The sequence below is a fragment of the Enhydra lutris genome, unplaced genomic scaffold, assembly GCF_002288905.1.
Source record: "Enhydra lutris kenyoni isolate GAN:26980312 unplaced genomic scaffold, ASM228890v2 scaffoldscaffold51, whole genome shotgun sequence".
NCBI lineage: Eukaryota > Metazoa > Chordata > Mammalia > Carnivora > Mustelidae > Enhydra > Enhydra lutris.
Window position 1 is genome coordinate 12,208,643 of NW_019154135.1, and position 21,665 is coordinate 12,230,307.

The 21,665-nt window shown below is 59.3% G+C and overlaps 1 protein-coding gene across 2 annotated transcripts in view; it reads left to right on the plus strand.

The window, feature by feature from the left end:
* The window catches only part of LOC111157076 (tensin 3), a 201,714-nt gene that overhangs the window by 58,419 nt on the left and 121,630 nt on the right, over positions 1-21,665 (plus strand). Inside the window, exon 4 of one of the 2 annotated variants that reach the window (XM_022518299.1) lies at positions 14,037-14,075. The exons of the other annotated variant lie outside the window; for it this stretch is intronic. Coding sequence (XP_022374007.1) covers positions 14,037-14,075 — 39 coding nt within the window. The remainder of the gene's footprint in view (positions 1-14,036; positions 14,076-21,665) is intronic. 2 annotated transcript variants of the gene reach the window in all.

Below are 21,665 nucleotides of genomic sequence, written 5' to 3' on the forward strand. Positions count from 1 at the left end.
GTGCGCTGGGACAAGCCCCCCGGGGCTGTGGTTTTTCTCTGTGCGCAATGGGTGAGCAATCGGTGCACAGTCTGACGTGAAGACAGCTTGCTCTTAGCTGTTAATTATGGTAATCTTGATTATTTAGGTTTTAGGGAAGGCAAATAATTTAGGTTTAATGGCTGGGGAGTACTGGGGTTGCAAATACTTTGCTCGCTGGGAGGCTGTGCTGTTTTCTGGAGCCTTGTGAGCTGCCTGGGCGGTGTGAGCTGGTTTTTACTGACCACTGGCTAACTCACGGGCATGAGGCACGGGAAGGAGGAGAAAGCCATTGTCGGGAGGCTGGTGATGGGGTCCAGGTGGGACCCCCCAAGTATGGCAGAGGTGGGGTCCCGGTGGGCTTTGGCAAGTGGGTGGGAGCTCTGCGGAAGTGGGAATCCACGCCGTCCGCCCCATGGCTCGGGCACGGGTCCCTTCCCCATCCGCCCAGACCACACACTGCTGTTACGGGAGCCATCGGTCAGGAGCACAGGGTATGCCGACCACCACACAGAATGTGCTGTTCTGTTGTTTTGCAAACGTAAGGCCCCGCATTGGGATAGCGCAGTGAGTTGGTGGGGCTGGAGCCACGCGTGGTGGTAGGGAGCAGTCATCTCGTGGAGGGTCCCCACGCTGGGCTCACGTTGAGCCCCCTGCCATGTGTCTCCAAAGCCAGGGCTCTGTCCTTAGGCCCCTTTGTCCCTTGCATAACATGGATGTCCAGCTGGCTTCTTCTCTTTTCTGGATGTGCTTTGATGGGACCCCAGGGCTGGCCCCCTTGGTGAGGTGGGAGCCCGCTTTGGGAGAGGAGGGAGCCCTGGGCGGCTTCAGGAACCTCTGTGCCTTGTCCCCATGTAGCTGTCATGTGGTGGCCAAGCTGGGAGGCCTCCAGCCTCTCAACAGAAGCCGCGAGCTGCGACCGGCACACTGTTCCTCTCTCTGAAGGTTGAGGCACGGCCCTCCCCAACCGCCCTCCCTCCAGAGCCTCCCACGTCTGGAACCCAGGCAGTGGCGGCCCCATCCTGCCACTGTCTCTGCTGGCCTCACGCACCGGTGGCCCCTGAGTTCTGACTGTGGTTCAGGAGCCGCAATGACCTGCTGAAGACCGTGTTTGCTAGGTGGCCCCTCTGCCACAAGGCCCAGAGCCTGCGGGGTCCTCAGAAACCACCACGGATGTGGGTCCAGGGTACAGCCGGTGCCACTGGCGTAAGTGAGGAGTTTTAGCCGGGAGATTCGTCTGCCGGTCCCCTGGATCTCCACACAGCTGTCTTCTCTGCTGTGCCCCAGGTGTGGTTCGTCAGCCCCTCCCCGCTTCCATCCAGTGGATGGGGGCTGCTGTCACACAGCCCGCGCGTCCCAGCGGTCAGAGCGTCGGGTTTCAGAGTCCCCAGCTCTGTGTGTGCTTCATGCTCTGTGCTGGCCCGTGTGCCTGGCACCCCTGTTCTGAAGCCTCCAGATCCCCCAGCTCGTGCCCTCCTGTTCTTCTCTGGCCGGAGCCCATGGCCCACCCCTGCAGTGTCTGGGTCTGAACCAGGAAGGATGCGTGAGGGCCTGGGACCCGCCAGCCCCTCCCGGGTCCTTTGTCCCCCGAGTGACCCGCAGCTTCTTGGCGTCACTCAGACTTCTCAGAACTCCTTGGGAGATGCCGGCAGAGCTTGGGGCGCATCTCCGGAACTTGGCTGGTAGTGAGGCTCTGGGCCTTGGGGGATGACTTGGTTTGTGATGGATGCCAGCATCGCGGGCACGAGCCTGTGGTGAGGCTCCTGCTCCTGCCTCGGTCACCGGTTTTGCTCACAAGCCCCAGCTCAGACTCTGCCGTCAGCTCGGTGAGAGCCCGTTTCATGGTTTTAATTCATCACAAAAGTACGGGAATCCGTGCGTGGTGTGGTGCGGTGACTTACACTTGTGCCTTCTGGAAGGTTCCTCTGAGAATGTTCTTTCCCACCGTGTCACATTTGGTCTGTGCTGTCTTATGATCCTTTGTAGACACTGCCTGGTGGAGGCCCGTGTGACAGCTTTGCCTCTGCCCTTTGTCCCTTGTGTCTGCGGGACGTGGTGGGAGGAATGGTAGTGCTCGTGGTTTGACGTATTTTTAGCAAATTAATTCCAGGGTGTTCCTGGACTCCCCTAGTGTGAAGAGGACCTTCCGTGGAGGGGATCCCACACGGTTCCTTGGGTTGTCCATGCACCTGAGCCCGAGCTGGGGACTTGTGGGTCCGTCCAAGCAGGCTGGCTCGCAGGGGTGTGCGGGTGCCCAGTGTAGGGTGGGAGACGGGACATCGAGGTCGGGCTGCCCTGGGGCCGGGTTTGAATGTGGACAAAAAAACCAAGAAGGAGCAGTTGGTGTGTCATTTTTCTCTCTCAAGCGTTAGTGATGAGAATCACCGCTCCCTGAAACTCTGCACTGGGGGGACTCCTTTCCTCACGCCTGCCCTCCTTCTGGGACAGCAGGAGGAGGCCATGGACCTTTCTAGGCACAGCTGTGGGAAGCACCCCGTGAGACCGTGGGGCAAGGACACCGGGGTACGAGTGTGACTGCCCTGTGGTAGCCACAGAGGCTCGGGCCTTCCTCTCTTTCTCTACACAATCAGAATGTGGACATCCCCTGTGAAGGTTTGAGAACGGGGTTCAGCAGCTGGAGGGAGTCGGGCCCCGGGGCTTCTAGAGGGAGTGTGTCCCGTCGGAGTGCTTGGGGTAACTTGGAGCGGCGCATATCTCTGGAGACGGTTTTCTCTGCTGTCAGCATCCTTATTCTGCTAACCCAGCTGTGTCACGGATACAGAATAGCGCCAATCCCTGTGCGTCTCATTCCCTAAGTGTTTAAACGACAGGAGAGGATGCTGTACTTTCCACATTCTCTTCCTGAGAATGGGCTCTTCCCTGCTGAGCACACAAATCCCATTTAATTGGCTTCGCTTGTGCCCCTCACGCAGCCTGGGTCTAACCTGGGAGAGCTTCTACAAGGTCAGCGGAGCCTGGCCTTCCCGCCTTGACTCTGGCCGGCTCCGGGGCTCCTCCCAGGGGCTCCCAGACTCCCACTTGTCTGGCCACCACATTCCCTGTGTCCCTGGCATCCTGCCTTGGTACGTGCTGGCTGCGGCCCAGGCTCATCCCAGGGAGGACTTTGGTGGTCCTCTTGGGTGGTCCCCTGGGGTGTGGTCCCACAGTGACAGCCCGTGGCATGGCAGCGTGATCCCCCTGCCTCTCTGCGCGGGCTCTGCTTCCCGACCTGCTGACCTCCCCGCCGGGGGGACCTGGTGACTCCTTCTAGGCTGCCCGCGTGCTGTGGACCAGCTCGCATACCCTTGCACTGCCGCCTGTGGCTCCCGTGCACTCCGGGTCACCTGTCATCACTTCTGTCATGGAAGCCGTGTCCCCTCCACAGACAGCTCGGGACGCGGGCGGCTTGCCGCTGGCCTGTGTCGACAGCAGCCCTGGCTTCTTTCTAGAAGGCGCTAACTCTGCGTTCTTCATTCACCCTCGCTGTGAGCTAAGGGCTCCGTTCACGACTTCCTTGTCTGGACACAGTGCCGTCTTTCGCCCGGCAACGTGCACATTCCGAGCCGTTCAGAATATGCCCGCATTGTGTGTCTGGCATGGCCCTCCCAGCTGCGGGGCGCCCCACACCCTCCCCGGCCTGCCCGCACCTGCGCTCCTGCTGCTTCCCGGAACGCTCTTCTCCCGGACCCCTCACTCTCCTGCCCTCAGGCCGCAGGCGCATCTGTTGGAATCTGCAGACGCCTGTGGTCCTGTGCCACGTTCCCGCCCTGTCCCAGCCTCGGCTGCCAGGTCCTGGTGGACGGGGCATCCACGGGCGCTGGTGTCAGGGAGCGCGTGCTGGGCTGGTGTCCTTGCTCCCTGCTGGGGTCTTTTCGTGCTCCCTGGACACCATGGTGGGTGCTCCTTCTTGGGATCGCCAGCCAGGTGCTCACTGCGGCTGCTGCTGGGAGCCCGTGTGGTCTGTGCTGGCGCCCGGCAGTGTGGACTCCGCGCAGGCGGATTTTGGGGACTTCCCTGGCCCTGCTGGGGGCCGTGCTCCAGCTCCAGGCCAGAGACCACACAGTCCATCCAAGAGACGAGGTCCCTTCTCCGAGTCACCTCTCCGCTGCCCACTCCTTCGTTAACCAAGCCCCGGGTTCTGGCCGGGAGGGCTCCTCACACCCCTGCTGGTGACTTCCCTGCCTCCTCCATCCCCCATGGGAGGGACGTGCTGCTGGCTTTGGGGGACCTGCAGCTTGGTCCTCACGGTGTTCGCTCCCACCTGCGGCTGCCCTCTGCTCGGTGGCCGCCCCCGGATGCCGTCCCCCTGCTGTCAGACCATGTGTGTCCCCGGACAGCCAGGGTCGGGCCCTCAAGGACGGACACCGGGGTCAGGACCGTGCCTGTTGCCCCCGCCTCGGGTAGCCGTGGTGTGAGTCTGCACGTTTGTGGGGCCCGTGGCCTGTTCCTGCCTCCCGTGGGGAATCACTCACGTTGCAGCCTGACTGGGGCATTGCCAGTCCCGGTGCCGGCTTTCTCCTGGCGGTGACTCTGGAGGACAGGTTTTTGGAGTGAAACCTCCTTCCGCCCACTTTCAGGGGCAGGATGGCGACCCTGTAACAGCATCGGAGTCTCCACCACCACGTTTCAGTTTGTAGAATGCAGCTTCCATTTCACTCTGTGTTTGCTTTTCATCTTGGAACGCTCTTCATTTCAAGCAGGGATCCGGGAAGCACTGACCTGCCGTTTTCCTGCAGGCTGAGCGTGGCTCACGGGGCCTGTGTCTCTGCACATCTGGCTCTAAACCCCGCAGGTGTCCCCTGGGCCTCACGCTGCTGGGCCTGCTGAGCCCTTTTTGCAGGAAGGTACCCCGGGCTGCGGCTTTGTGGGGGGCCAGGGAGGACAGGATGCCGGAGTGACCAGCACGGGCTGTGGGATCAGAATGCTGATTCCAAAGCCTTTATGTCACTTTCTGTCCTCTTAGAGGCTTTTTCTGGATGTTTAAAAGGCGTGTGGCAGGTCTTGACTGGGGGGGGGCCCGTTGGAAAGCTCTGTGCTCCCCAGGGAGAGCAGGGGGCCCCACAGAGGGGCAGCAGGGAGTCACCCCTGCATTTCCAGGCAGACCTCGGTAGACGGGGCCGGGGCTGCAGGCCGGTCTCGGGCGTCCCCCCAGGATCCTGGCTGCAGTGGGACTTTGTAAGCATGAATGGAAGCTGAGCTTCTGATGGGGCGAACCCATGGTGCCCGCTTCTGGGCTCCGACTGGGCCGGCTGCCTCTGTGCCACCCAGAATCCAGAGCTGAGTGTTTCCTTTTTCAGGCCTGGTGATAAGTCATAAGCTGTCAGAATTTGTCGTGTGCTCTTCCCAGGGTCAGGGGACAGTTGGTGAAAACCAAACTGTCCGTTATGTTATTCTTAGACACTGTGGACAGTGCTTTTCTGGGGGCGCTCCGTTCAGCAGCCCTGCCGGGAACGTACCATTTCCTTCCTTAGAGCCCCGCGGCGTGTTTGTGTCTTCTCTCCTTTTCATAGCAAGGAGGATGGTGTTAAAAACGGACCGTGGCGGGATGTGCCGCATAACTTGTGCTTTGTAGGAATGTTTGGCCCACGTTGTCTCTCCCGGCCCGTGCACCTTGCGTCCAGTGGCTGCAATTTACCGGGTCTGGGGTGGGCGTCCAAGCCTGGGCCGGGGCATTTCCCCCCATCTCCCTGTCTGCCAAGACATCCTGCCACAGGGTTGTTCGTGGAAAGTGTGGGGCGTCGCTTTGGCAAGGGCGGGGCTCAATGGGGCGGGGCTGGTGGGGCGGGGCTTGGTGGAAGTAGAAGAGGGAGGGGTTAGACTGAGCAGAGAAAGGGCCATCTGAGCCTGTCAGGTCGCTGGGAGAGGGCATGCGGGCGGACAGGGGACACGGGGTGTGCCTCTGAGGCAAAGTCCAGGGACTTTTCGGTGCTATCCAGCTCACCCTGTGCTTTTGAAAAACTACGTGTGTGTTGTATCTAAAGTAAATTTTTAAAAAATATTTTGTTAAGATTTTATTTACTTATTTGAGAGAGAGAAAGAAAGAGAACACAGGCAGGGGTGAGTGAGAGAGGGAGAAGCAGGCTCCCCGCTGAGCAGGGAGCCTGATGTGGGGCTCAATCCCAGGACCCTAGGATCATGACCTGAGCCGACGGCAGACGCTTAACCGACCGAGCCCCCCGGGCACCCTAAAAAGTAAATTTTTGTTTGAAATAAGCACACGGTTAGGGAGTCTGGTGTCATAAATACAGGCTGATGGTTTTGACCGTGGACAGTTGGGCGTGACCATGCAGGTGGGGGACCGTGTGCCCCGCGCCTCAGTGCACCACCAGGGACCCTCACTGCCTGCCCCTGCTGAGGCTTGTGGCCTTGCCCTTGAAGCAGGTGGACACCGGCGTCAGAGTCCCCATGTCTTCTTGCTCTGACGTCAGTGGTATCCTCACTGCCTTGGGGTTTGCAAGGGAACAGATGGGAGCTGCTGGCCACTACTGCCCCGCTGGGACATGGCAAAGGACACATCTCCTGGGCGCCAGCCTGCCTTCTGGTCTTCCCTCTGGTGGGGGTGCCGCCGAGTCACTAGCCAAAGGGCCATGGGTGACACAACCGGCTTCTCTCGTCCCAGGCAAAGCTTTGGAGGGGCGCCTGGGTGGCTCAGAGGGTTAAAGCCTCTGCCTTCAGCTCAAGTCATGATCCCAGGGTCCTGGGATCGAGCCCCGCATCGGGCTCTCTCCTTGGTGGGGAGCCTGCTTCTCCTCTCTCTCTGCCTGCCTCTCTGCCTACTTGTGATCTCTCTCTGTCGAATGAATAAATAAAATCTTTAAAAAAAAAAAAAAAGCTTTGGAAAAAGCTCACAGGCATTAGTGTGGGGGTGACTGTTGGTTTCTTCTGATTAGTTCAAATGAAAGTATTCACCAACATGGGTGCTGTCATTGTGAGAGATTCCCCGTCACTCAGGTGCGTCCGCAGGTCCGCCACAGCGACACTGGTGAGGAGTAGCTTCGGTTTGAGACCTGGATTTTTCTTGGTCGAAAGGGTTCTGGGAATTTGGTGTGCTTATGTCTCGGACTTGGCTGTTGTTTTAAATGACCAGAAAAGTAAAAGCAGTTTTTAAAAAGCTTCTTAAATTCTACAAAAATATATTTTTTGTCTTTCTGCAATTAAGTTATATTTATGAGATTTTCTTCTGGTTCTTTGGCAAACCACCGGCATCTTAAGAAGCTATCACATGCCATCTTCTTTTTCTCTTTTCATAAAGATAGGACCCAGGAATCTAGTGGGTATCGGCCCCAGGGGTCTGTGGGCTCGGTTCTGGTCCTAATTTCCAGGGGTCCCACACATGACATTTCATCTCTGAGGCCCCCAGCTTCCTCGCCTGGAAAGTGAGACCCTCAAGAAGGTGCCCGGCCTCCCCACTTGGCCTGATCTGGTCCGACAGGCTGAGGTACGGGAGTGCGAGCTGGCCACTGAGCAAGCATCCCACCGTGGGCCCAGGTGGCCCTTCCCCACCTCCTAGAGAAGCACGATTGGGACACTGTTCCCGCAGTGGACTCACAGATTTCTGGTCTGGGATAAATATTGGTAACCAGGCGAATTCAGAGCAGATTTTCTCAATTTACTTCTTTTCCATGCTGTGCGAGTGTTGACAGGCGTTTGCCGCACCTCATGCCCAGTTGGGTCAGGAAGCCACCTCGAACACTCAATACCAGCGTGCATGTGTGAACAGGGCCCTGTCTGGGGTAGGTGTGCAGCTGTGTCCTAAGCTCTAGAAGTTACTAGAATCATAGAGCTTGTTGGGGGGCTGACCGTGAGGGCCCGCGGAGCTGGGACAAACCTGGGCCCGACAAACCCGACAAACCGTCTGGGCCGTCAGCATTTCATGGAACCGTCTCTCTGCACTGCTGCTGTCCTTGTTTGGGGGCCGTGGAGATCTGCCTCTGGGCCCCCCTGCCCTCGCCGGTGCGCCCCTATCCAGAGGAGTGCTGTGGGCCGACTGGACGGAGGCCGAGTCACCTGCTCCTGTGGCAGCCCTCCCAGCCCGGCCTAGAGGACCCTGCTCCCGCCGGACTTGTAGGAATGTCCCGTGTTGACCTGTGTTCTCCACTGGCCCCGTCAGACTCTGAGGGTGGGTACCACGGGCGGCAAGTGCCCCGCCCCCAGATCCACAGGTAGATTCTGAGCCCCAGAACCTCAGAATGTGGCTGTTTGTGGAACTGGGGTCTCGATGGAGGTGATGGAGCCGGAGGGGACGTCTCAGGACTGGCGTCCTGAGACGAAGAGGGGATCAGGACACAGATGCACACGGAGGGGCGAGTCGTGGACGTGGGGAGGAGATGGCCGTGGACGCACCTAGGGGAGACATCAGGGGAACCGGCTGTGCCTCATGTGGCTCTCATGCCACGTGTGGATCCCATGCCACGCGTGGATCTCTAGCCTCCAGGACTGGGAGGGAAGAGATGTGTGTTCGAGGTGTGGGGTCTGTGGGACTGTCCTTGTCCCCGAGAGACCAACATGAGTGGTATGTGAGCCCCTCTCTGGATGTCAGTGCTGGGCTTCCCTCCTGTCACTGCTCTGCTCCCTGTTTCTGATCAACTGCAATGATTCTGGTAAACACAATTAAACTTTTATCTCTTCTCCATCTTACGTAACAGGCGAATAAAAACATCTCATGTTTATCGATCAGTAACACACAGCCCCAGAAGTCAGAGCTGTAAAATCATAAAAGATGAAGAGAACACGAAAGATTCTGCCCCCGGGAGAAAATCCTGCCCTCCTCTCTTGGGACTGCTGCTCCGTGCAGAGACGCGGGGGCCTCCGTGATTCTGGCGGACAGGTCCCTCGGGTGTCCGTCTGTCCAGCTGGGTGTGGGGCGTGGGGGGGAGTGGGTGCAGCCCTCTGGTCTCATAAAGGAAAGGCTTCGCAAAGATCAAAGAAGGTCAGCCTGTCACCCCATGGTGGCCTGTCTCTGTCGCAATTCATGTTATGGGTCGCAATTCATGTTATGGTGAATTATAAAATGATTGTATTTTTTTTTTTAAAGATTTTATTTATTTATTTGTCAGAGAGAGGGAGGGAGAGAGAGCGAGCACAGGCAGACAGAATGGCAGGCAGAGGCAGAGGGAGAAGCAGGCTCCCCGATGAGCAAGGAGCCCGATGTGGGACTCGATCCCAGGACGCTGGGATCATGACCTGAGCCGAAGGCAGCTGCTTAACCAACTGAGCCACCCAGGCGTCCCTAAAATGATTGTATTTAATGGTGCAAGTTGAGCATAAGGTTGCGCCTTTTTCGGGGCTTCCCTCAGGAAAGTGCCTCTTCAGCCGTCAGGGTTGGGCACCCACCGGTTCTTCTCCCTGTCGCCTCGCTTTGCGCACCGGCGGTGCTGGACGGGCTTACCGTGGGCACGGGGGTGCGCTGATTTAATGCGTCTTCGTAACTGGGCTCTTCTGGGCGGACGCGCCTTCCAGATCCGGGCGTGCGTGCCATGCCTGCCCAGGGAGAGCTGACCCGGCCGGCTGAAGAACGTGCCACGTGCTTGAGGGCACCGGCTTCTGTGGGCTTCCGTGGCACTCGCTCACGTGGCCCAGCACAACGGGGGTTGTCCACGATTCCAGAAAGGTCGGCTCGGCTCTACCTTTCCTCTGCGGGGGGCGTCGTGCTGTTTATGTCGCTCTGTCCGGAGGACAATTTCGTAAGAGTCGGCAACAGCGAGTGCTGGGTTCCTTGTTTTGTCGAGCGAATGTACAGGGAAACGATCCAGGCCATGGGGTGTGAGCTGTAACTTCTGCCCCAAGATCTTAATTTCCAGAAGTAAACAGAGGGGCTGAGCCAGACCCTGTGAGGCGGTCTCACTCCCGCCGGCCCGGCTCAGCCCCCAGGGGTGTCAGCCAGAGCGCTCCGGTGCCCGTGGGGAGATGCACCTGCAGGGCTGGCCCTGGGTTGTGCGTGAGTGTGCGGTGACACACGTGCATTCTCCATTCAGACACACCGTCACATGTAGGCACACCAGCACTCACACCCACACTCCAGTTCCCAGAGCACAGTCACCCCTGGGGTGCGACGCCCTCCCTGCCCTGGTCACCTGCCCACCTCCCCACTGCTGGCTTGGGGAGAGTTTCCCATACCTCGTGAGGCAGGTGCCACAGAACCAGTTGTGGCCAGTGGAGACCTGTTTGTTTATGGTTGTCCTTGGTTACGGTGGCTTGTCCCCTAACACAGCCACGACAAGGCCATAAAATGGTCCTGGGGAAGACCTCTCCCCATCTCGCCAGGGCTGTGGCCTTCACTGAGAGCCCTGGTCCTGCCCCCCCTCTCCCGCCCCTGGCGGGCTCCGCCCCTCGCCCACCTGCCCGGTGCTCCTGGTCAGAGAGTGAAGCCCTTCCTGTCAGGGGAGGAACGTGGAGTTTGGACCCAGTGGGATCTGCCCACACTGCCCGGCCTCTGTGGGACTCAGCACCGCACATACCAAAGGGACGCTCTCTGGCTTGCTGAGTAGCAGTGAGGGCCAGCGAGCAGGACCCACAGACACAGCGCATGGCCTGCTTGGGACGTGAAGGTGCTCTTGGATGAGCTGTGGGCACTCCCGTGAGTGCGCCTGTTGGTGGCCGCTGGGTCCATTCTCTTGCGACCGCTCTCAGCCCACCTTCCAGCACAGAAAGGAGCTCGGGGAGGGAGGCACTGACCAGACCCCGGGGGGCAGCATGTCCTCCCTCTAACGCACCGGCCGTGCACTCGGGGATCTGTGGGCGTCCTGCTGTCAGACGGTCCCTGGGAACAGCGCCACGTTGGGGACCCTCCTCCCAAGGTCCCAAAGCACGTGGCAGGTGCCGCTGGGATTTTAGCGTCGTCGGTGACAGGCCTGGCTCCTGTGGATCCTGAACATCGAGAAGCATCAGCCTCTGCATGACGGGGAAGGCCAGGCCCACCTGGAAACCGTCCAGCACCATGTTGTCGCCTTTTAGAAAGTGATCCGAGCGATGGCTGGCTGGGCGTGTGACCTGGGGTAGCAGTAAGATGAGGACAGAGAGCAGGTGAGCGGGCTCCGCCTTCACTGACCCGACCTGAACCCCGAGAGACACCCCTGCCTGTGACGTGCTTACCGCGTGTCTCCGTCCCGTGGGGAGGCGGGCGGGCTGAGGCTCGGAGGGGCAGGTGCCTGGCTGGTAGAAAGCCCGGGAGCCATGTTCTGTGCCTCTCTGGTCGGGTCGAAGAGCTGGAGGGAACCCCGAGTGTCCAGGACATGCAAAGGGGGGTCTGCATGGCCATTTACATCCCAGGTTCTGGGCGGGGGAGGGGGCCCAAGGGGGATCATATGTGCTCCCTGTGCCCTCCCTCCATAGCCCTGCCAGACTGGAGTCCGCTGCCGTCCTCTTAATCCAAGGGAGGAAATGTCCCTTGGAATGTAGCAGGCCAGGCCATTGTGTTCTCCTAGAGTTCCCGTCCTGGGATCTGGCGTGAGCCACGTCCAGGGGACACATGCCCACTGTCCGATCGAGGATGGTCTTTGCAAAACTAGGTGTCCGCCATTCTTGATGTAACTACTCGTTTTCTCTTCGGCCCACAGGTGGCTCTCCCCTGGGCCACACCTTCTTCTCTGACTTGGTGCTTCTGGTGTAATTTCATTTGCAAATTCATTGTAGCCCTGGGATGTTTTCTGTTTGTGTTTTGTCACGGTGTGGGTGAACATAGACAGCAGGGCTGTGATCGGTTCTCTGCAGCGGAAGCCTGGAGCCTCGTTGCTTCTCCTTTGCTCTGCTGCGCTGGGGGGTCTGCTCTGCTCCTGTGGCCCCGGCCCAGGCTTGCTCTCCAGCGAAGATGGTGGCTTATGCCATTTCCCCTGGCGAACGCCTCCTCCTTGACGGCGTGTCTGGGTCGCCCCCTTAAGTTGTCAGCCGGGGATGGGGCTGCAGGGAGGGGCGGGTTTGGGACTCAGGAGCCCCAGCTTGGAGTCTGCTCCCATTCTGCGGGGGATGCCCTGGGGACAGGCGGGCAGTGTCACCAACCCCCTCTGGCCAGGGGCTGGGGGGCACGTGGCGAGCTCAGGACCCACCTGGCCTCTGGACAAAAGACCTCCCAGCCTCCCTGTGTGAGACTCGTGGGACTTTCCCTTTTGCTCATCCGACAAACACACGCTTCTAGGCAGCGAGTGGAAAACTCACGAATAGCCTTTATTTTTAAGGACAGTTTTGGGTCAACAGAGAAGCCGGATGGTACTCTCACTTCCCCCCTGACTTCCCTCCTGATTTTCTCCGTTACCCTGTTGCAGTAACGGGTACATTTGTTATCGTGGATCAGTGACTACGGGGACATTTAGGAAGTCTCGTCCACAGGTCGTATTAGGGCTTGCTCTGCCCATTCTGTGGGTTTGGACAGATGGGTCCCACGCGTCCACCGTTAGACCATCACACAGACCGTATTCACTGGACACTTCTGTGCTCTGCATATCCCCCTCCCCCGTGGGCCAGCGCCTGTCTCGTTATGGTGCCCACAGTTCTGTCTTCCCCAGAATGTCACCGAGTGGGAATCGCACAGCGTTAGCCTCTCTCACTGGTGTCTTTGTCTTGGTGATTCGCACTTGTGATTCCTCAAGATCTTTTCTTGTTTTGTAATTGCTGAATAATGTTCCCCGGGGTGGGATACAGATAGTGATTTTTCAAAGATGGGAGCCCCAGTTCCTCACACGGCCTTGCCGGGTGTCCCGTAGAGTGGCGCCCCGGGCCCCCTGGGTGCTGTGTGGACACTGCCTATGTGCAGATGTGACCGCCGAGCTCCGCACTCTGTGGGCCTGCCTGGCTGACCGGCACCACCCCATAGGCGCCTGTCTGTAACTTCCTCTATTTCCAGAGACCTTTTTTTTTCCCCTTTTTTGGTCTTTGTGGTTTATATTTATTAGTTCCTATATCCCCCGTTCCCTCCTCCGCGCATCAGGCTTGGACAGACACATGTGTGTGGCTGCGGACACGCGTGTGGTGAGGGCATGCTCCTGTTTCCCAGGGGGCGTCGGTCAGGGCAGGGACGCCGGCCACTGGGTCAGCAGTGCTGGGCTGTGCGTGGGGAGGGGGTGCGGGCGGGGAGGGGCTGGTGCCAGGGGACAGGGCCCTGCCCCAGCGAGCATGAGTCAGCTTCCGCCTGAGCCATGTGTGTCCCAGACGAACGAATGACCATGTGTCATGTTTCCCGAGGAATTTCGGAAGATAAGCAGCAGTTATAGATAGTCTGCATGGCGGGAAGAGCCAAGGTCATGCTGCCACCCACTCCAGGCCACGGGGACAATTAGATCCCTGGGGGGGGTCTCTCCCTTCCCATGCATGTTTTTACTTTGAGGATGGGGGTGCAGGGGGCCCTGGGAGGGCAGAGCGGGATCCTGCTGGCAGGTGCCGGGATCCTGGCCTCCCAGGACCGCACGAGGCCGGCGTGGTGCCGTCACCCGCCGATAGCCCGCCTTTCTGCCCAGGGACGGTCCGTGTTCCCAGAGTGTGAGAGCCTGCCCCGTGCCGGCCGGTTCAGAGCACCCACGCGCTTCCTACCTCCCCTGCTCAGATGAGAAGGCCGAACCCCGGAGCCGCTCATCTGCTTTCTGTCCCACTGTGGAAAAAGTTCTAGAAAAGGTGGTCTACTCTGTAAGGAGTACGGGCACTGGGTGTAGTGGTGGGGGCGGCCTGAAGACCACCAGGGGGGCCTCTACCTTCTTGTCGTGGCCAGGAAGGGCTCCAGCTAGCTCCCAAGTTCTTAGCCTGGGAGGCCACTGTCCTTTGAAGTCGAAGAGGAAATTCTGTACGTGAGTGTAGGGCACTTCTTGGGGGGAGGCTCCAGGGTTTGTAGGAGATTCTGTGGAAGGAGCTGGACTGCATGAAAGTGAAGAAAAAATCTGGATTCTCGTAACCGCAGGCCTTGTCTGTCTTTGATGCTGGAGCTCTGCGGCCGTGAGTGGGGACAGACAGGGACGGCTCTGGGGTCACACCTGAGTGGACCTCTGGTGGCGTTTTCCCGGGAGACTGTCTGCTTACCCTGTGTCTTCTCATCGTAGGTGGTGACTCGCTGCTGTGCACAGGTGTACCTGGGACAGGTGAGTCCTCGCTGTATCCCGGGGGTCCTGGCTTGTCACGTGGGACTGTCTTTGTCTTGATGTGGGGCCCTTCTTGGGGCTGTCAGGCTCCCTCTGGACCTCACATGGGACCCACTTCACTCCCAGAGCCTGTGCACGGACCTCAGGCCTCTGGTACTTGCCTGTGCACGCTTTCCTTAGTGACTAGAGCCATGACTGCCTTTCACATCGTCCACATTGGGTGTCCCTGTGCTCGGCCTGGGTTTCCTTCTCTGGGATAGAAGATGTCTCAGTCCATTTTCTTAGGGGTTGAACAAGGGCTACAAGATGCCCGTGTTGCAAGGCATCTGTGCCTGTCATGGTGCCATGGTGACCATGTAGCAGGTGTCTGTGTGTGTCGTGGTGTTGTGGTGGCCGTGTAGAGTATGGTCCCGTGGTGGCCGTGTCGCGGGGCGTCTGTGTGTGTCGTGGTGGCCGTGTGGAGTGTGGTCCTGTGGTGGCCGTGTCGTAGGGCATCTGTGTGTGGGGGGGTCCTGTGGTGGCCGTGTCGTGGGACCTCTGTGTGTATCATGGTGCTTAGGCCGTGTGGAGTGTGGCTGTGGCGACCGTGTCATGGGGTGTCCGTGTGGAGGTGGGTCTCACGAGCACCTTCCCCAAGCAGGCCTTTCTTGTAGACGGGAAGGTGGCTGCCGGGTTTGGATGATAGGTGCCCTTTGGCCAGTCCATGCATCCCTGGGCCCCATGTCCTCTGTGTGCCCGTGGCCCTCCCACGCCATGCTCTGTGTCTGATGCTTGTGGTGACTCATCAGTCCTCAGGCGTGGGAGCTGGCGGCCTCCTTCCTGTCCACCTCAGGCTGTCGGCTCCGAGCCGTGAGCTGCCCCTTTCTGCACTTTCTTCCCGTCCGATCTGGCCGCCGTCTGCTCCCTCCAGCTCTGGGGCCTGTCCCCAAGAGGGAGTCACCAGCTCTGCAGGTATCCCGGTGTCAGGACCCCTTCCAAGAGGTTCTGGAAGAGCCTCATCTTGGCTCCTTCCCACTGTGAGCTGCTGGCTCTGTTCTGGGAGGCAGACTGGCGTGGCACCGATGGACTGTGCTGGCCGGATCTGGCCGCATCAGGGTGCTGACGTGATGACCTGACCTCTGCTGGGGCAGCTGTCTACTGGCCAGCAGTGCTTCTGGGACCATGTGGGGCACTGGCGAGGAGGGCAGACAGCTCTGTGAGGGTCATCGTGCTCAGAATGCATGGCCATCTCCTTGATGGCCATCATTCTAGAACTTCTCTGGTGCCTTCTACTCACTGCAGGGGCTTACGTACGTGGCCAATGAGGCCGGATCCATTCTCAGACCAAAACCGGCAGGCAGCGGGTCCTGGAGGCAAACCTCCCTTTGCAAATGTTAGCCTAGCTGATGAGACGTGCATGTGCGCTGAGTTTCCCTGGGGGCCGGCATAGACGGGAAACCAGGATACTGGGTGTGCACCTTGTCCGCGAGGGAAGCAGGGTGCATAGAATGGGTGCATCAGGGGGAGTCACGCAGGGCGTAGGCTGCGGCTGGGGGCTCGTCCTGAGCCGCCGCTGCCCTGCAGACGTCCCACCTGCACCCAGCAGGTGTCTGAGGGGGAAGTCACGCGCTGCTCTGGAGGGCAGCCTCGTCGGGACCTTTGGCTTTCTCTGGCTCTGCCTGTTGGTACGGCGTTGAGGGTAGAGAAGCATGACTGTGGCTTTGTTGTGTGTTGGCTTCCCGCCGTGTGGGGCAGGGTCTGCTGGGTCATGACCGGGAGGCTCTGGGGCGTCCCCAGGTGGCAGATCCCTTGTGACGGGGGCCAAGCTGTGCCTCTGTGCTCAGCGTTTTTGCAGATGCCCGTGGGTGTGCGTGTCAGCCACATGTGCTCGCGTGCACACCCAGGTGCAGAGCTCAGTAGTGATCATGAGCACGGGGCCAGCGCCAGGCCGGGCTCCAGCCAGGTCACGATACCTGGAGACCCGCGTGACTTCACACGGGGCCCTCTCGTGCCTAAGCCCGACTTCCCTCCGCTGTGCGTGGGGATATGGCGACGTCCCCGGCGGGCGCCATGTGGGACGGATGGAGTAGCGCGTGGGAAGTCTGGGCACTGGCTGTGGCTCTCGGGAAAGGCACCGGGTGCGGGACAGCCTTCTCCCTGGTTGGGCAAATGCGAGGAGGGCAGTCCCGGTCTCCCGGTGCCCGCGGCCTCTGCCGGTCTGTTTGGTTTGACCATTGTTCTCTGTCCGTGTGGTAGGGGAGAACCGGTTTGGTTGGTTCCCAGGCGTACCATCTACTCCTCAAGGGTAAAGGAGCCAGGACAGATGTGTAGAGGACCTGTTGCTCTGGAGCCCCCTGGGACACAGGGAGGGTGTCCCAGCTGGCAGGGGGCTGGCCGGCCTCATGGAGGTCTGGGCGTGCGTCATGGCAATGACTGACGCTCCGGGCAGAGCGCCGTGGCTGCCCTTAGTCTTGTCCTGCAAGGACTGTGTCCGTCCAGGAGGGCAGGGTCACACCGGTGCAGGAGCGGACCTGCAGACCCCCCGGGTGCACATGTGGCTTTCGCTGGGACACCCTTCAGTCCAGCAGGTGTGGACGCCCCCACGGGGCCAGTGTTCCCAGACAGCACCCAGCAGCCTTGGCCCAGGGACGGCCTGAGCAGCCAGTGCGGAGGCCCCGCGTTGGAGAAGTTCACTCCTCCGAGCAGCCTCCGTCCTTGCGAGAGGCCGTGTCCCCACCTGGCGGTGGCCACGGGTGTGAGCACTCCGGGCGGCGCCAGAGCCCGCTGGGGGCACAGGTTCGAGCCCTCACCTGGCTGCCAGCGCTCACACCTGGGAGGAGATGGTACAGAGTCGCTCTTGAAATTTGAGTCGGCAGTTGGGGAGCTGTGAGGCTGTGCTCTTTGTTCAAGGGAGGCGAGGACAATGGGTGGTTTCTGTTGCAGGTGACATGAGGTGTCAGGTTACAGAGACGGAGGCTGGAGTTTGCAGACTGGGTCCTGTTCGCTGCAACTGCGGGGGCTCGTGGGTGTGTTGGTACCTTGTTCAGCATGATTTGTGTAAACACGTGGTTGGGGGAAGCGGTCCCGAGTGGTGAGGTTCACACAAGGACAGTGTGACTGTTGAGGACAGGTGCCACTGAGCAAACGGTGTCCGTGTCATATTCCTTACTGGGGGCCATGAGGGGATCTCCCCAAAGGGATTGGTTACCTCAGAAAGACTGCCCGCCGAATCGGACACTTGGTAGCTTGAGATGGATGGAAAGGCACCCCCGTTAATGGTGCTCCTTTACCTGCAGAGTTAGGTAGTGACAGCAAAGTTCAGGCTTCCCACCTGTCAAATATTAGGAGGGCGGCTTTGCCCAGAAGGTTCACTGGAGTGCCTGGAGAGCTCGGCCTCTGGCGCCGGCTCCAGGCCAGGCCATGGCAGCCACCGTGCGAATTTCTTGTCCTCGTTAAGTGCAGGTCTTTGGTTGGGTGCGGATAATTCCTGCCCACGGACTGTTCCCGCGCTGCGGGGCACGTCAGAACACAGACGTGGATCTGTCCCAGCACATCAGGGTCTTAGCCAAGTGATAGCCTCTGTTTCTGGAAGTCACAGACCCTGGGAGCGTATGCACACACAGCTCTGTGTCTGCACCCATGGCTGGCCCGCCAGGGTCTGTGCACCTCACACGAGCATCCTTTACCTTGTCCCAGGGACATTCCCTTGCTTCAGGCAGCAGAGACTCGCAAACATCCTTGTTCTGTAATCCTCTGATCTTCAGGAAGCTGGGAAAGTCTCGGGAGTCCTGCCAGGTGGTAGTCGAGCCTTCCGCTTGCTCAAGTTTATCACTTCTGGTTTGGGTAAAAGGCAAGTGAGACCCAGAAATAAAAACACCCAATGCTGCTTTCTCAGACATTCACCTTGACACTTGAGTGATCTAAGAGCCACGTCTGCTTCCGCAGTGGGGCGTCAGAGGACCCCGTTTTAAAGGGACATGTGGAGTGGATGGTGCAAGGGAAGCCGAGGCTCGGTGAGCACACCAGGGATCCGGCGAGGGTGAAGCCAGCCCTTGTGTCCTCATCCTCTCCCTGTGGCTGCTGGAGCGCCAGCCATTGTGCCTCAGAGCCTCGGGCCGCCTGACCCTGGTGGTGCCTCAGTGCCTGTATCTGGCTCTGTTTTCTCAGCAAGCATGGAGGTGGAGGGTCCTGGTGTTAGTACTTGAGGCAGAGTGGGGAGTGTTCAAGAAACGTTGAATGTACCGAGTGTGCCCCAGGTTTCCCGTGGCCCCGATCTGGATTCAGGCTGGGCTTCCGTGCTGGGGCAGTGCTGGTCGCTGCTGTGCTTCCCTCGGTCCTCGAGGTCCTTCGTGAAGGTTGGGATCTGAATTAATGTGTGCGGGGCCCCGGGCAACAGCGTTGGAAGCTAGGATCCCAAACTCTGCTCAACTCCCTTTACTTTAACAGTGCATTTTACCCCTTCTGGCGACCTGCTCTTGAAGGGAGCAGAGAAAGTGTGGATGGGGGCAGCCCAGGGGCCACTTTCTTTTACAGATCCCAGCGGGCTTCCGAGACAAGGCAGGGGTTCACGGTGGAGGGGAGCACAGATGGGGAGGGAGCTCTTGCAGGGTGGGCGTGAGGACCCCTGTCCCCCCCACTTCTCGTCTGCCAGGAACCCGGGATGTGGCTGAGTTTGGAATAGGGACGAAGGGAGGTCAGGCCGGACGCGTGTCCTCGTGAGCAGACCAAAGGATGCAGATGCATGGGGGACTGGCTTAGGGATGGGAGGTGGCATCTGGAGAGGTCTGTCCGGCCCAGAGCCCGAAGGGGCTGATGAAATGCTTCCCAAGGACACGTGGCCCCTCAGCCTTCGGGTCTGTCTGAGTGGCTGCCCAGGGGAGCAGTGTGTGGGGTCCCTCCCTCCACCTCTTTGGGGTCACTTAGCATGACCCCCACCCCCCGGCACTTCTGGGATGGGTTCAGCCACAGACCTGGGTGGGGCCCTCCTGGGGACTCAGGTGCACTCAGGGGAGCTCTCCGGGGCTGGCCGTGACCCTCTGGGCCCTGCCACAGACCTCACAGGCAGGACAGACATTGCAGACGTGTGGGGGGGGGGCGCTGTTTGTGGAAGTCGAAGGAGAGGGGCTTGGGGAGCCCAAGGCCCCCGGGGCTTTCTGGGGAAGGCCTTTGAAGCTGTGTGTGGGGGGGGCCCTCTTCTGCTGACCTCTGCCCCAGGCCTCTGTCTGCAGCTGCTGGCAGGACCGCTCCCGGGGCTGGCTCCAAAACCTGGTGCGTAGGTAGTTTTCTCCGGAAATCCGGGGCCCCGCCCCACCCGTTCTAATCACAGGCCAGACTCGGCCCCACTCACTTTGATTCGCATTCCCTCCTGCACCTAAAGTAACATCCGGGCCTTGGCCTTTTCAGCCTTGGCAGGGAGAGACTGCCTGGTGTGGGCTCTCCTGCGGGAGCCCCAGGGGTCAAACCGGAGCTTTTGTTCACAGACCCTCTGAGAAAGGCACAGTCCTCCACGAATTACAAAAAAAAAAACCCAAAACCCCCAACCGTGTTGAGCCTCAACCCAGCATGCCTGGATTGGAAGCAGGGCCCAGCTGGATGTTGCTGTGGGCCTGGCCACAGGTAGAGGGAGGCAGGACAGGGGGCACGGTGGCCTGGAGTCAGCTTACGTCCACCGGGAGCTTGGGGTCTGGCTAATGGTTAGCACCTGTGCTGGCCGCAGCTGGTCACACCGGGAGAGGCTGGCCCGCAGCCGTTCTGTGCACCGTGAGACCCAGGTGTCCCATGGCACATCTGCGGCCAGCGGCGTGGTGCACACGGGCTCAGAGCTGCCACCCCCTGGGTCTCTGACTGTGTGGTGGGCTTGGGGCTGCTGCTCGGGGTTGACTGGGGTGCTCGGTGGCGGGGGTGCCCCCCAGCCGGCACTCATGGACAATAGACGCTTCTGTCCCAGGCAAGAGCCTTAGGAAATGTTTCCAGTGAATGAATGTCCCCAGGTCCCAAGGCTGGAATCTGCCATGGAGAAGAAGGTTCTGGTCGTGGGTCAATTTTTTTTTTTTCCAATGGCGTGGACTCTATAGCAGTCACGGGTTGTGAATGTGGGGATGACGCTTGACGGTGGCAGGTGTGTGGGAATTGGGGGGATCACAGCTCCCTGTGGAAGGCGAGGGTGAGCGCCAATTTTTTTCAACACCCTGAGCTGGGATGGAGTTTGGGTCAGGAGGGTCAGGGTCAGGAGGGATGCTGCTGTGATAGTGTGTCTGTGGCCCTGGTGCATTTTCACCTGCAAGAGGGGTCATTTTTAAAAGAAAATGCACACGATGGCATCCTGCCCCCTCCCTGGGTCCCTGAAGAAATCAAAGTCTGTGCAGAAAGGGGACCCTGGGTGCTAGTTTGTGGGGGGGCCAGGGTTCTGGAATCTGATTCCTCCCCAGGTTCTCCGTGGCCCGGAGTCCCCACCTCCTGTTTTCTTATTGGCACCTGTGAGTGTCTGGCCGGTTGGTATGGAATCTGGGGCATCCTGGCCTCGCTTAGAGAGTCTCTATAGAGAGCCAGGGACCTCGGGCCAGTATTTCCTCGGGTCTCCCCAAGTGCCTCTGAACTTTTGGGAGGTCTCCCCATCTGTTCAAGGCGCACCGTGGGTGTAGGCAGAAGCCAGCCAGGCAGTGGGGCATCTGGGTCCCGAACATCAGAAGCCAAGCCCATTCCAGCCTCATCACTGAGCTCACGACGTCCTCCTCTCCCTGGGGACACTTAGAGCAGCCTTGTTAGCCATGTTTATTTTCCCTCAAGCATCAGGAAACAATTCTGGAAGGGCACCTGGAGGGGGCTTGGTCGGTGTAGCCGCTGCCTTCAGCTCAGGTCGTGATCTCAGGGTCCTGGGATCGAGTCCTGCATCAGGCTCCTTGCTCATTGGGGGCCTGCTTCCCCCTCTCCCTCTACCCCTCTGCCCTGTTTGTACTCTCTGTCTCTCTCTCTCTCTATATATATATATATCAGATAAATAAATAAATAAAAGATTTTTTTTTTTTTTTAAAGGAAACAATGCTGTAAAAGAAAAGGGAGTTTTGTCCTTGGCAGAAACCGTCTCCCTATCTGGAGGGCCCCCCGTACAGAGAGAATAAGGAAAGTCCCGCGGGGCTGCCTGGGCTCCTTCCAGTTTGGGGAGAGGCTTCTCCAGCTGGTGGTGGTGACTGGGCACAGTCCCCACGCTGGCCCTGCGCCAGTGTGTCCGCGGTGTAGCAAGCACGGTGCACGTCCTCGGGATTGAATGGGGTCTTGGACGGTAGATGGTTGAGGACCAGTGCAGATGCGGGCCTGAGTCCCATTGTAAGGGCTGTCCGCTTTGTGATTTTGGGCTCAGACGTCGCTTTCTGATCTCTGCACCAGACTTTAAACGAAGCACCTGCTTAACAAGACAAAAAAATAAATAAAAACGTAAAAACTCAATCCAGATCCGAAACTTTGTTCATTGCCTTTGAGGGTTAGGGTTAAGGAACGATTCATCCTGAAAAATCAGTAAATAAAGAGAAGCAAGACTTTGATCTCCTTTTCTTACACAACCTGTACTTCAGGGCTAAAAATAGACGAAGAGGGAAAGTTCCGTGTAAGGAGGAG